We start from the raw sequence: 14,767 nt of genomic DNA, 5'->3' as shown, positions 1-14,767 counted from the left end.
TCACGCCTCAGATGAACTTCAGGGTCTTTAAAGTGAGCGTCCACAGCAACTGCTGGAATGTAAGAAGAAATATGTGAGACGTGCTGCAGCGAAGAGGCTTTTGACTGTATAATGTCTCACACAGAAGGTTTATTTTAGCTAATTAAAACATATGCTTAAAATTAAATGATGAATATACATGCTGGGTTGTTACAACCATTCATTTGTGGGCCAGAAACTTTACATGAAGTTTAAGCATGTTATTTATAGCCATCATCCGTAACATAATCACACTGACTTTTCAAAACCTTATCCAATGTTATTCATGTTCTGTAGTTTACCCTTTAATATATAGATTTTCAACTCATTTGATCTGTATTAACTTTTAAATTCTGCCTTTTGTTTCTTCATTGGTGATTTGAAACTGTCTGTACAGCGTCTTTGCGTCATGTATAATGCACCTTAAGAATAAAAGGTATTATTATTATCTCTAGCAAATAAGAAATTTGAGCTTCTAACACAAAAAGATAAAAGGGATGATTTACTTTGACCTGCATGATAACACAGTGGCAGCCATTCACTGTACAAAAAGTTCATTAATATGTATTAAAATAAAAAAAATAAAAAAACCTGTATCAAACCTGTAAAATAAAATAAAAATGATGGTTAAATATTTTATCAAGAAGTAAAAATAATTATTAATATTATTATTTAGAGCAATCCTAAAAGTGAATGAATATGTATTAACGTTTTTTAAAAAAAACTGTTATTATTAAAATTGTAAATGAAAGAATTCACAATGTTGACTATATGTCATTGAGAATGTCTTGAAGGTTTTTGAAATAAAATACAAATACACTTTAATTATTTTTCAATTAAATGTATGCACATTATATACAAAAAAACCCCATTTTGTTCACTTTCGCAACTTGAGTTATGTGAAAGACGCCTTAAAATATAATATATTATTGTTATTATTTCTAGCAAATATAAAGTTTAAGGTTGCAAAAACATAAAACGATTTTTTTTAAAGTATAACAAAGGGCACAGCCACTGCATAAAAGTGAATTAATATGTACTCACATTTTAGAAATATATATATAATTAAAATCGTAAAATATATGTCAAAATTCATGGAGAATTTTTGTAAATAAATACGAATACACTTCAATGTTTATTGTTCAAATTTTTTTTAAACAATCATTTATGCACAATATATCCCAAAAAAAAACTTCCAAGAAATTTGACACTAAAGCTTTCAAAATTGTTAAATATTCGACTTGATTAGGTTTTTAAATAAAATTAATAAAAATGTAAACGATTAAAGTTTTATTTTGAAATATAATTTTACGAAACCGAAAAAATAATTGTTGATATTTTCATTTGGTTATCATTTGACACAAGAAGGTATTTGAAGACTCAACTCACTCGCTGCATCTTCACAACAAAGCTTCCTTTAAAATGGAAATAGCCATGTGTTCGGTCATGTGACCCGGGTGCGCGCGCATCACGACGTAGGTGACGTCAGCGTCAGGCTAGTTTCCTCGAACACTCTCCGCTGATGTTGCGAGACGGAAAGCTTGAGTTCTGGGCGAGAGGACGTCGGTTCTGAGCCCAAAACACCGTCGCCCGGAGCTCCGTCGCCCTCCAGGACGCCTCTGGGTCTCCAGGTCCAGGAGGACTCGAACATTCCGGCGTGAAAACCCGACGGTTGTTGACATCCGAGGCGCGGAATACAAAGCGGCCAAAAAATCCATCGCTTTCGGTTTTCTTGGGGATTATTTTCAGCGTGTTTTTGGAGGAGGATCATGGATTATCTGGTGAGTGATGTCGTGTTTTTTTGGGGGGGTTGTTCCGCTGAGACTCAGGTGTGTGTGTGTGTGTGTGTGTGTGTGTGTGTGTGTGTGTGTGTGTGTGTGTGTGTGTGTGTGTCAGCTGCAGCTGCAGGGGTTCGATCGGTCAAACTGGTTGACCAAGAACAAGTGTGTAAACCTTCAACATGGTATCAAGTGTGTAACTGTTGACAGTTACACATGTTGTCTGGAGCAACACTCTGGAAAGTTGGTAGTAGATAATAACACGTGTCTGAAGACGGTTAGTACAGCTGTAGCCTCTATCCTAGCTACTTCAGGTGAGAGCTTGGGGACACCCTGGACAGGTGCCTGGTCGCCCACAGTTTATATACATCAGTTAAACTCTCTATATTATTATGGTAAACAAGAGTCTCAATGATTTAAACTCTTCTTGCTGACACGTCATGTTTGTTTATGTCAGGATCGTGTTGTACTTACCGTACCTTTTGGACTATAAGCCACACTTAAAAATCCTTTTCTAGTATTACTCCAAGAGGCTTCGTAGTATTACTTCACCATAATGCATAGTATGACTCTGCGAGGCTTCATAGTATTCCTTCACGAGGATACATTGTGTGACTCTGCAAAGCTTTGTAGTATTACACAATGAAGAGACAAAGTCTTGCAGTATGATTTACAAGGATACATAGTATTACTCCACAAGGATACATAGTATTGCTCTGCGAGGCTTTGACGTATGACTCTGCAAGGCTTTGTAGTATTACACCACAATGATACATGGTATTAATCCACCAGGATATGTTGTATTACTCCACCAGGATACATAGTAATACTCCACGAGGCTCTCGTAGTATTACTCCACAATGATACATGGTATTACTCTGCGAGGCTTCTTAGTATTACTCCACAAGGATACATAGTAATACTCCACGAGGCTCTCGTAGTATTACTCCACAATGATACATGGTATTACTCTGCGAGGCTCCGTTTTATAGCTCCCCCATGATACATGTTATTACTACACGAGGCTTTGTAGTATTACTCCACCAGGATACATATTATAACTACACGAGGCTTCGTAGTATCACTCCACCAGGATAAATGGTATTTCTCCACGAGGTTTCGTAGTATTACTCCACCAGGATACATGGTATTTCTCCACAAGGTTTTGTAGTATTACTCCACCAGGATACATGTTATTACTACGCGAGGCTTCTTACTATTACTCCACAAGGGTACATACTATTACTCCACGAGGCTTGGTAGTATTACTCCACCAGGATACATGATATTACTATGCAAGGCTTTGTAGTATTACTCCACCAGGATACATGGTATTACTCTGCGAGGCTTCGTAGTATTACTCCACCAGGATACATGGTATTACCACGCAAGGCTTCGTAGTATTACTCCACCAGGATGCATGGTATTACTAGGCGAGGCTTCGTAGTATTTCTCCACCAGGATACATGGTATTACTCCGCGAGGCATCATAGTATTGCTCCACCAGGATACATGGTGTTACTCTGCGAGTCTCTGTTGTGTTACTCCACCAGGATACATGTTATTACACTGCAAGGCTTCGTAGTATTACTCCACCAGGATACATGGTGTTACTCTGCGAAGCTTTGTAGTATTACTCCACAAGGATACATAATATTACTCCGAGAGGCTTCGTAGTATTACTCCGAGAGGCTTCGTAGTATTACTCCACCAGTATACATAGTATTACTCTGCGAGGCTTCGTAGTATTACTTCCTCAGGCTCTGTTGTGTTACTCCATTCATACTATTTAGAGAGCGAGCTTTAGGTTTATTCTCCAGCTCTGACTAACGATAACATTTACATTTCTCTCTGTTGACCTTCAGGAAAAGTGAAGTCATTCTTGAGTGTAACCTTTGCTTCTATCACTTCTCGGGTCTCGATGATTCTTCTGTGACCCACGACTGTCATGTTCCTCTCAAACCTCAACTGGACACGTGTCCTGCAGAGAAGTAGTATCTGATCGTTCCTTCCCTCGTCTCACTTTTCATTGCCTTTCCTACAGGCTTGTGTTCATCTTCCCTTCTTGGGTCATTTCTGTCACATGGTGTAACCGTCAGGGTGTTGTCATGTGTTTTCGGAGGGAGATGAATCAATTTGAGCCTCTTTTATGTTTCTATCTGTACTTTAAGAACGTCTGCTTTAATGTACTTTTTGAATTTACCTCCAGTCTATACAGTAGCTTGTATATTATACTTTATAACTTTTTTTATTAGAAAAATAATATACAAATCAATTAAATTCTTCATTTTTATTTCATTTAATTAGAAATAAAATTGAATAAATTCATGTAGGAGAGAGATCAATAAAATGTGTTTTGCAAAACAAATTCATGAAGAAATAAGTTTTTTAAAAGGCTAAATGGCAACATTGACCTCGGAAGTAAACTACAAAAAAAAAACTCAGAACATATACAGTATATAAAGGAGAAAAATCTTGACATGACAAAAAACTGACCGCAAAAAAAATGTATTGAAAAATTCCACAATCAAAAATGTTTTGAAACGGCAGCTAATTGCAGGTAAAAGTACATGTTACCTCTGAACCATACAAACAAAAACAAATGGTTAATACATTTTAAGTCAATAATGTTAAGAAAAAAATGACCTTTAGATAAAAGTTAAACATTTTTTTCACAAGAAATATAACTTGGATTAAAAAATAGTTGATGTAAATGTTAATTTTACCTTAAAAAATGCTCACAAAAATGCACAAAAAGGGAAAATACCTGCAGAAAAAAACATTTCACAATAATAAAATAAATTCAAAAGATATATTTTAAAGTCACGGAAATATAAAAAATACAGAACTACCTCTTGAAAATTGCTAGACAGTTCAAAATAAAGAGTCATGGAATCTGGTATTAATACTCGTTCATTGTACGAGTCATGATTAGAAACATTTTTACGCTCTTTTGTTTTCTGGTGACAGGTGACAGAATTATTACAGGTGGTGTCTGGGAGCTCGTGGTCCGAGTTGCTCCCAAAGTTGAACTTGAGCAACAATAGAGAGGAAGCAGTACGTTTCTCAGAGTTTATCCTGGGAAACCAGAGGAAAACGCTGGTGTGGACATTGTGTCGCTGGACCGTGTTGGTGTGGAACTCCCGTTTGTTTGTTGTGGGCCGCCCAAGTCGTGAGACCCAAATAGGACTCTTGAAACTCTTTCACTTTTTTTTTTAGCTCATCAGTGTAAGAGAAATAATGAAGCAAACATGATGATCATATGGAATTCTTGGCAGCAGAGTTTTAGTTTCTCTCTGAACATCAAAAATAACGGAATCAACTAAATTCAACTCCTAATTTTTTTGTTTTTAAATACAAACTTTAAGCAAAATTATAAGAGGTGTTTATTGGTAAAAGTTTGGCCATACGATAGATATCACGATATAGAGTCAACAATATTATATATCGTCATACTGTAGCAGCAAGTATATATTTGTAGTATGGTCGAGTACTTGACTCTGGTGTTGCAGAATTTACAGACCACATTATTCCTGACGAAGTCGTAACTGCTTTCATTTGTTTTCAAACCAAAATATGTCCAAACATCAGCTTTTAAAAGCTGCTGGAGTCACTGTATCCTCTTGTCCTCAGTCATCTCTGCAATCTTACCCTATTTGTTCCTTAAGCTGTGGAGGATGTAATGACTGCTGCCATCTAGCGGCTGTAAGTTTAATTGCAAAAGGAAAATGAACAAATGCTGTAAATACTGATGTAATTGTAAAATATATATATATATATATATATATATATATATATATATTTTTCTAAACACTTATATCTACACTTATATACAAAAAAAAAGAAAAAAAAAGTATGATATATATATATATATATATATATATATATATATAAATATAAATATAAATATGTTTTTGATATTTAAGTGATTTAAATCTTGCAGGATTTAGCTATAGCTGTAGAAGATGTAATGACCTCTGCCATCTAGAGGCCGGAGTTGTAACACATAAATGAACAAACACCAAGGTTATTTGCATGTTTATTATTATACTTGAAAATTGAAATGTATAGCTTAAAACAACAATTTAAAAAATGTTTTTTTTTCATTTAAAAGCCTAAATAAATGCAATCGATTTTAATCGATTCAGTGCTGTGGAATATTGGGGTGAAAAATAATATATTTACGTGAATCACTATTTTTTCTAATATTTAGCTAGTATTTCTTTGCAAACATGAAGTGTCTGTTGGACGTCATGGGTTAAGTCTCGGTGTTGCAGAGCAGCTGTGGCTCAGGATTGTTGAGGGAGGTTCTGAACACTCTGCGGGAACTCCGGGTCCTGCTGTGAGACTCAGAAATCTTCGCTCCACTAACAAGCTCGGGTCGTCTCTTGTCCTGGTTCTCTCTTGAACTGGAATCGGAATCAGCTGTGAAACAGTCGGCCGACTCTCCTTCAGACGCTCACACCCGTCGCCAAGACTGGCGACTTCACGTGTGGGCGGACGAGACTGCGTCGTGAGATTTCAATCGCAGCCCAGACTGAGCTCCGTTGTTGTCTGCAGACTTGTTTTCTTCTGGAACGTTTCCTCCCGAGTCGACGGACATTTTAAACGTGTTCTCGTGTGGATCGTTGGATGGTTTCAGTGGCAAAACATTGAATTCATATCAGGCCTGAAATCGAGGTGTGTTCTTATCACTGAGGGGGCGTGTCCTCAGAGCAGAGGTCGATCTCTCTGCGATAACGTTACCAATCTTATTCATGGGAGTCGATATGTGGAGTCTCACATCTGACTGTGAGACACGTTTATTATTGCAGTTTATCTGAAATATAACATTACAATATTCTGCCTAGAGGTGTGAGAAGAAATCGATACACCTCAATATTTTTCTTCAAGATACAGAATTGATATTTAACATCACTGTATTGTTTATTGTTAAATTAATTATTTTTAAATTATTTTATTGTTCATATTTCAATATAAAATGATTATAAAATAAGAAACAAACAATTATTAAAACATAAAAAAAAAGGTTCCTTTTTTCGTTTAAGGCTTTTAAATCAAATGTTCTATTTGTTTATTTCAATTAAGTGTATGAAGTATAAAATAAAATAACTTAAAATAAAAAAAATATTTATTTACAATTAACATGTCAATATTCACAGTGATGTTCATTTTGGTGTTGCAATTAATCTTCCGGCCGCTAGATGGCAACAGCTAAAGTAACAATGAAATCCCGAGAGATCTCTGCAATGACTGAGGACGAGAGGATACAGTGGACTCCAGCAGCCTTTAAAGATGATGTTTGGACATATTTTGGTTTGAAAACAAATGAAAGCAGTTACGACTTTGTCAAGAGTCATGTGGTCTGTAAATTCTGCAACACCAGAGTACAAGTACTCGACAATACTACGAATATATTTTGTTACTACAGTATCACGATATATCGTATCGTCGACCCTGTATCGTATCACCTCATTTTTGCTAATACACGCCAAAATTCTGCCATAATTGTGTAAATACTTCTCTGCCCTTGTCCATCCCACTTTGAACCAACAACTTTATGAACAAATAATAATCTATTGAAGAAGTAAAAATCATGGTTTAGTGACACCTGGTGGTTTCATTATGGCAACAAATCGACTCCATGCAATTCAGGTCAATGTGCGCATGGGTCTTATGTTAGTGTAAAGTCAAAATGGCGGTTGGAGGGGCAGTATCTTCCTATTGTGGCTAAGTTTGACTAAAGCGACAAAAAAGTACACACGAACATATAAACAAACACAAACACGGTTGGAACCTGCAGGAAACCAGGGCACATTCTTTTTCCTGTAGAACTGCTTTAATACCCTGTGTGAGGTTTATAATCTGGAACTAAAATTCCAGAAATTAAGACGTTTTACACTTGAATAAACACATAAAATCAGCTAAATTTGAAAAACCTGGCAGTGAATGTTTTGAAAAATCCAGTTTGAGTTTGCAATTCTACATTTATTGCCTCTTTAATGATGAAAACATTAACTCGCCGATAGTAAATGGATAACACTCGGTTTATCTTTAACCTGTTGAGAAATATCTTGCTGCCACATTCTTCCCCAAATTCATCCTTAGAAAAACATTTGACCTTCTTTCATGTAGGTGTTCTAAGAGTAGTTTCCCTGCAGGTCGTAATTGAGGACGTGGGAACTCACGTTGGCTGCCAATATTTTGAAACCGTTTCCTTCCTTGTCGTCAATAAAACTTATTTTAGCTCTGCAGGCGTCGTACTACCGTCTGGTCGGAGAGAGGCTCGGAAAGACTAAGTTGGAGTTTTGGACTTTGACTCGCGAAACATGAACAATAGCTCGGTTTAACAACCGTAATCCTGCGGCGCTAAATACATACTGCTGAATGTTTGTGTCGTGCAGGGACTGCAGTTGCCTGCAGAGAGCGCTGATGAGTCAACGTTTGTGTTGTCAACGTCATCATTTTGTTCTGAAGATAAATATTGTTGGTATAAAGGTGTTTACTTACTCAACTAATGCCAGTTCATCAAACTGTGCGCCGCAATGAACGTTCTAGAAGTGTGTCCTGGATTTTGACAGTGCTCACGAGCAAACAAAACGTTGGCCTCCGCTCAAAACTGGACGTTGAACAGAGAACCTTCCCATTGTGGTTCTCAATTCTCTTCAGTTTGAGTCAACAGCGCGAGCCGGAGGGAGAGACGAATCGTTTGCTTTTCCTGCCGAGGCTTTTTGACGCAACAGTTGTTACTTTGTGTGACTCGACTTGAACTTTCTGGCTTCCTCCACAACTTAACCCAGACTTGACCTTTCACCTTAGAGTATTTCTAGTCGACGCCATCTCAAGTTACTTTGAAGTGATGGCTTCCGTGTCAGGAAGTTCTACACTGGAGAGACCAGTCAGTGGTTCACTGTTGGCTAACTTGTCCTTGAACCTTTTCCTTTTCAAGGTGAAACTTCAGTTTTTATATAAATTATTTTTTTAAGATGAACAATACAATAACATCCTTAATGCAAACATGTGATAACAGGAACATTGGCCAAGAAAAACACACAATAACGAATTGACAAGTCAAAGTAGTTCAACAAGCTCAGCAGTAAATAAAAAAAACCCTGAACCTTTAATAAAACCAGCTTGGAGAGTTTCTGTTTGCTCTGTTCTCGCTGTACTCTATTGTATGTTTGGCAGGTTATCAAAAGTTCTGCTAACATTCACTAGGTGTGTGTTTTTTTTTGTGCCAAAAATAGCTTGTTGCAATTTACATCTAACTGCGTGCATGAATGTAATTTCATATATATACATTTACATAACTGTCCAAGCGCGACTTAGTGTACACACGGAAGTAAGACTTACTTATAAGCTACTCAAACACAAGTGGTCCAGTCAGCAGCTCATATAATTCAACCCCCTTTGTTAAAGCAACATATTGTGAAAACTTTTCATCTCGTTTTCAGCCTTCTTATAGGATCGTGAACTTCCAAACAAGTGTAAATCTGTCTGTCTGCTAATGAGCTAAGTTGTTAGCGTCATTTATAAAGTGTTATGTGTGCGTGTACAAGGAGGTGGATTTATTATTGATTTGTTGATATCGCGATGCGCCGGTGGCTCCTCTCTGATGTCGCTCAGTTTCTGAGTTTCAGTTTCAGAAACTGAGCGTTATTAGTGATATTTTTCTATGATTGCGTCGGCACTACAGCGCGGGAATGAAGGAAAGAAAATATCGCATCATTTTCTTTATCTAATCCCAGACTTGACCTTTCACCTTAGAGTACTTCTAGTCGACGCCATCTCAAGTTACTTTGAAGTGATGGCTGCCGTGTCAGGAAGTTCTACACTGGAGGACCTTGCCTACAGTAGTCACGTGGCACGCATCTTCATTTTTAGGTGAAAGAAAAAAAAATAGCTCATTAATATTGATATCGTAATTCAAGACACCAATATCGCTCATATTTCTAATATCCCTATTGGACATGTTGACAGTTGCTCCTGACCCGCCATTTTTGACTATCCACTCACTGAAGCCCCTCCCCCCTAGCAGACTTTATTAAAGTAACTTAGGAGATGACATGAACTTACCATGAGCGACCATAAAGGTGCGACCAAGATAAGGAACAATGGCTACAATTATACAGAGATTTCCACTTATGGTGAAACTGAAGTAATATTTTTTCGGAAAAGGATAACAAACACAAGGATATTTAAGAAAAATCTAAAAATGAAACGATAATGAATGTGTGTGATTGAGTTTGACCCCTGCCGTAAGAGAAAAAATGCTTCGTCATCCATGAGATACTCAGAGTAGAGCTCTTTTGAATCAAAACACTGAGATGATGTTCTTTCACCGTCTATAGCGGGACAAAGGTGGCTTATTATCTTCTACTGTATCTTCTACTGTTATTGTTCTCCACCTGGACAATAGATCCTTACATTCCTGGAGAGCAGCGCAGACAGAAATAACCTCCTCCCACATGATTCACTCTCGTCTTTGAACACCAGAGCGCCCAACAACCGGAACAAAAATCCCCCAAAAACCTCGGTGATCCCCCTGTGGTCGGTCGCTTCATCCGCCTCCGTGGTTTCCGCGCCACCGGCTACTGTTTGTGTACATCATGGCGTGTGTGTGGGTGTGTGACGGTGACTAATCCAATTTAAAGTCTTATTCTGGGTCCGTGGTTGTAGCCAAACACCTAATCGCAGAGAAGGGAGATCCTCGCACACACTCGGCCGAAGCCGCTTCCTGCCGATTCCCGCTTCATCTTTTTTTATGAATGAAACCCACCGGCTCCGAGGGAAGGCGGCGAGAGAGGGGCCGGATCGTCACGTCTCCTGATCCTCCTCCGTCCATTCATTCACTCGGGAGGCTTGACATGCTTGTTGCCGGGGGTAACACTTGTTGCTGAGCACAATGTCGGAGCACATGCAGCTCACTCTCGCCCTGTGCAGGATCGGCTTTTACACGGTAAGAAAACACGTCGACCCGGAGAACCGCTCGCTGCTGTCGTGTCGATGTAACACCTGCCGTCGGTCTTTTCATCGTCGGCGCCGCGTAACGCTTGTTGAACTCCTGACGCTTCCCTCGAAATCCATTTGAAGGCATAAACACGAGAAAGTGAAACGTTGGGATGTGAATTTGTCAGGATGTTTTCCAGCTCCTAGCAACCATCTGTGACCTGGACTTTTGAGTGGATCACACAACAACTCATGCCCTTCTGAGGAAATATTAATCTGTTGCTGAGACGATTATGAAACCTCCCAGATCTTTCTGTAAGTGACAGTTCACAAGTTCATGAAATACTTATGCAAGATCACGTCTTTGAAGTCGTTCAGTTTGAGTTAAATATGTCCATCTGTTACTTATCCTATCTCTTAATAAGTGTGTGTATGTTTTGTTTCGAATGTTCCAAAATGTTTTAACTTGAAAGCATAGCTTGAGAATGGTTGTAAAAAGATGTTACGTTGGTTGTTAAAAAGGTGCAAATGTAGCAAAAGGCTGATTCACGCAACTTTATGTACTTCGCTGTATGTAACATTTTGACATTTTGTGTAGTAAAACTCTCTAATATTATCTTTACAACCTGGTTCAGGTGGTAGTGTGGTTGGCGTGTGGCCTAAGAAGTTAGGGTTAAAACCCCTTATTGTTTGGTTGGGATCCTGAGCAAGGCACTTAAGAAACCCTGCGCTCACAGTGGTGGAATTTGTGTTTTCATTTAAAATAGTGAGAGAAAAATAAGGCGAGAAAATGACACAACAAGAGCCTTTGTCTTGATTTGTAAACAAATACAGTTTTGGTTTGTAGCATTAGAGGTTCCACAGAATTGCAGCGATATAGTTCTCGCACTAAAAACAATTAAAAATGTGATGATCAAAACACATTTTCAGTAAAGATACCAGTGTATATACCTTATACCTGTATTTTTGTAGTCAACACTGTTGGCTATAGAAAAGATCTGCAAACAAGCAGATAAGCACCGAACACATTACCTTCTCAAGCATCAGTGAACCAGGCTTTTAATTATGGAATTGTAAGTGTCAGAGTACAGAGGTACATAACGCTGCTTGAATTTGTAAAACATTTTCTTCAGTTTTGGTTCTTTTGGGGTCTCATTTCTGCTCTTGAGTTGTATTTATTCAAGCTTTTCTTTTTACCTAACCTAAACCCAAGCCTATCCTAACTCTAGCCTATCCTAACGCTAACCTATCCTAACGCTTACCTATCATAACGGTAACCTATCCTAACGCTAACCTTTCCTAACGCTAACCTATCCTAACGCTTACCTATCATAACGGTAACCTTTCCTAACGCTAACCTTTCCTAACGCTAACCTATCCTAAAGCTTACCTATCATAACGGTAACCTTTCCTAACGCTAACCTATCCTAACGCTAACCTATCCTAACGCTTACCTATCATAACGCTAACCTTTCCTAACGCTAACCTATCCTAACGCTAACCTATCCTAACGCTTACCTATCATAACGGTAACCTATCCTAACGCTAACCTATCCTAACGCTAACCTTTCCTAACGCTAACCTATCCTAACGCTAACCTATCATAACGCTAACCTATCCTAACGCTAACCTATCCTAACGCTAACCTATCCTAACGCTAACCTATCCTAACGCTTACCTATCATAACGGTAACCCATCCTAACGCTAACCTATCCTAACGCTAACCTATCCTAACGCTTACCTATCATAACGGTAACCCATCCTAACGCTAACCTATCCTAGCCCTATCCTAACGCTCACCTATCCTAATTATACTAATTATACATATACTAACTCCAACCTTTCCTAACTCTAAACTATCCTAATCCTAACAATAACCCATCCTAACGCTCACTTATCCCTAACCGAAGGTCTTTTACAGGGGTTGCCATAGAGAGTCATCTCTATGACCTTGGCTGCACTCTCTTCTTCACCTCCATTGGTAGATCTTTCATTTACAAAACTGCATAAGGGAGGATGCCACAGGGCAGACCCAGGACTCACTGGCCCGATTCATAACCTCGAGGATGTTTTTTGATTTGCTCTGGATTTGCTCTGTTGACACCAACTGTGCACAAACGTGAGCTTCAGCGAGTCTATTGTGTGTTTAAATATCTTGTGTAACCGCAGTCGACTCATGCGTGTCATCGTGTTGTTCGTTGACCAGTGCGAGGTTTATTTTGGAAGGATTAATAGTTTTCAGGATGTTGCACCTCGTGTGTGACTCATCTCTGCCGTCAACCATGATCAGATGAGACGGATTACAACCGTTTGTGGTCCGAGGTTTTACTGGTCCTCGCCGTTCAGCTGCAGCCCTAGGTCAGCGTTTGATCCGTGAGGAGGTCAACGCAATCACAGAGGTCAACGATTAGGATGTTGAAGATGGTGCTGCTGGACACACACACTCACTGATGCACACAAACACATGTTCACACGTCAGAGCCAGAATAAAAGACACACACACACACAAACACACACACACACACACACACAACCACCCCCGCCGGAGACAGATCCAACAAAAGATAGAAAACGCAGGAACATACACAGACAAACAAGCGCCAGATAACAACACAACCATCATTGAAGTGTAGTTGCGGGTCAGTATCTCCTCATCATTATCATCTGTCAACAGGAAGTGAGCAGCCATCAGAAAATTCTGTTGCTTTTTTTTTCCACCACGTCGAACCATTAAGAGCTTAAGTGATGGCATTAGCGCCGCCGTCGCCTCATTTTGTTATTAATGGACTAGAAAATAGCTGCGCGGCTGCATATTAGCCGGGCCGACACCGCTCCGCCGGGTCGAGTTATGGAAATCGGGCACTTTGGGTCGTGCTGTATCTCGGTGACCCTGCAGAGGCAGACGTGTAGAGTTCTGGACATTTGACCGGAGCCGACCTCGACGGAGGTCGTACTGTTCTCATCTCTACATCTGGAATAAAAAGTCATAAGCTACGAAAAATGTTGCATTTATCACAAACCCGAGGCCACGTTAGACTGAGATTTATGGCAGAATATATTTTACTTTTATAAACCTTTGTATGGTCTCTGAAGAGGAACAAAGACTCGTACTTTTCCTTTAGGTTTCATAATGCACTGCAACACTTGAACCTCAAACACTATGTTGCAAGGCTAACCTTTAAATTGAAGGCCTTTCAAATGCAAGTAAAGAGGAAATTATCGCAACTGATTTTTGCCATTGGTAACCATGGCAATGTCGCTACAAATATTCTTTCACAATATAGACAATTTACATCACGATTACTATATACCCGGTTATAGTTTCATAGAATACCTTTAGAAAACGTACCTGGTCTGGAAAAGCGCTATACAAATAAAAATTACTTACTTACTTACTTACATACCATCATACTAAAGATACTGCTTACTTTTTCTATCCCTTTTATTAGGAAGTAAAGTTGTTACGATAGCACAATTTCAGTAATTGATACTCATATCTGTACATTTTCTGATACTTCAATACCTTTTCGATACAAATAACCTTTACTTACTTAATTACATTGTTAATTTCCTACCTTACTTTAGAAACTAAAGATGTAGTCGTTTTTTGAGGGGTAATAATTACTCGAAATTCATCCCCCTAATCCAAAGTATTTCCAATTTTTTTGCCAAGAATCCACTTCTGTTTTCGGTACCGACAAGATGACATTGCTGTATTGTTGGCTCCAAATTGGTAGGTTTTTATCAGCTCTTTGCAAATTCACTTACATTTATAAAACTGTGATGAAAATGATATAAGAGAAATGAAGCGATGGACATTTTTCTATCGTGTCTTTTTATGGCTGGTTTGTCCAGCTCCCTGTCCAATCCATTTAGTCTCTGGCAACATAAGAAGTACCATGTTCATTTTTGCCAATTACTTGTGTATTTGTTGCCAGCTGGACGTTGGTTAGATCTCTGGAAAATTATCCTGAAAGCTTCTTCTTTCAACTAAGTTGCTGTTTTCTCACCTCAAACATCT

General features: G+C 38.6%; 1 protein-coding gene across 2 annotated transcripts in view; it reads left to right on the top strand.

Moving 5' to 3' along the window:
• The first annotated feature begins 1,510 nt into the window (after window positions 1–1,510).
• The window catches only part of arl15a (ARF like GTPase 15a), a 121,057-nt gene continuing 107,800 nt past the window's right edge, over window positions 1,511–14,767 (top strand). Inside the window, exon 1 of one of the 2 annotated variants that reach the window (XM_087788058.1) lies at window positions 1,511–1,799. In XM_087788058.1, coding sequence (XP_087644184.1) covers window positions 1,788–1,799 — 12 coding nt within the window. In that variant the 5' untranslated portion in view covers window positions 1,511–1,787. Of the gene's footprint in view, window positions 1,800–10,532; window positions 10,756–14,767 lie in introns of those variants that run through there. The other variant, XM_087788057.1, reaches the window with a different exon arrangement.

This window comes from Callionymus lyra, chromosome 1 (assembly GCF_982586985.1).
Source record: "Callionymus lyra chromosome 1, fCalLyr1.hap1.1, whole genome shotgun sequence".
Lineage (NCBI taxonomy): Eukaryota > Metazoa > Chordata > Actinopteri > Syngnathiformes > Callionymidae > Callionymus > Callionymus lyra.
The sequence above is the reverse complement of the archived record's forward strand: the minus strand, read 5'-3'. Positions and strand labels throughout refer to the sequence as shown.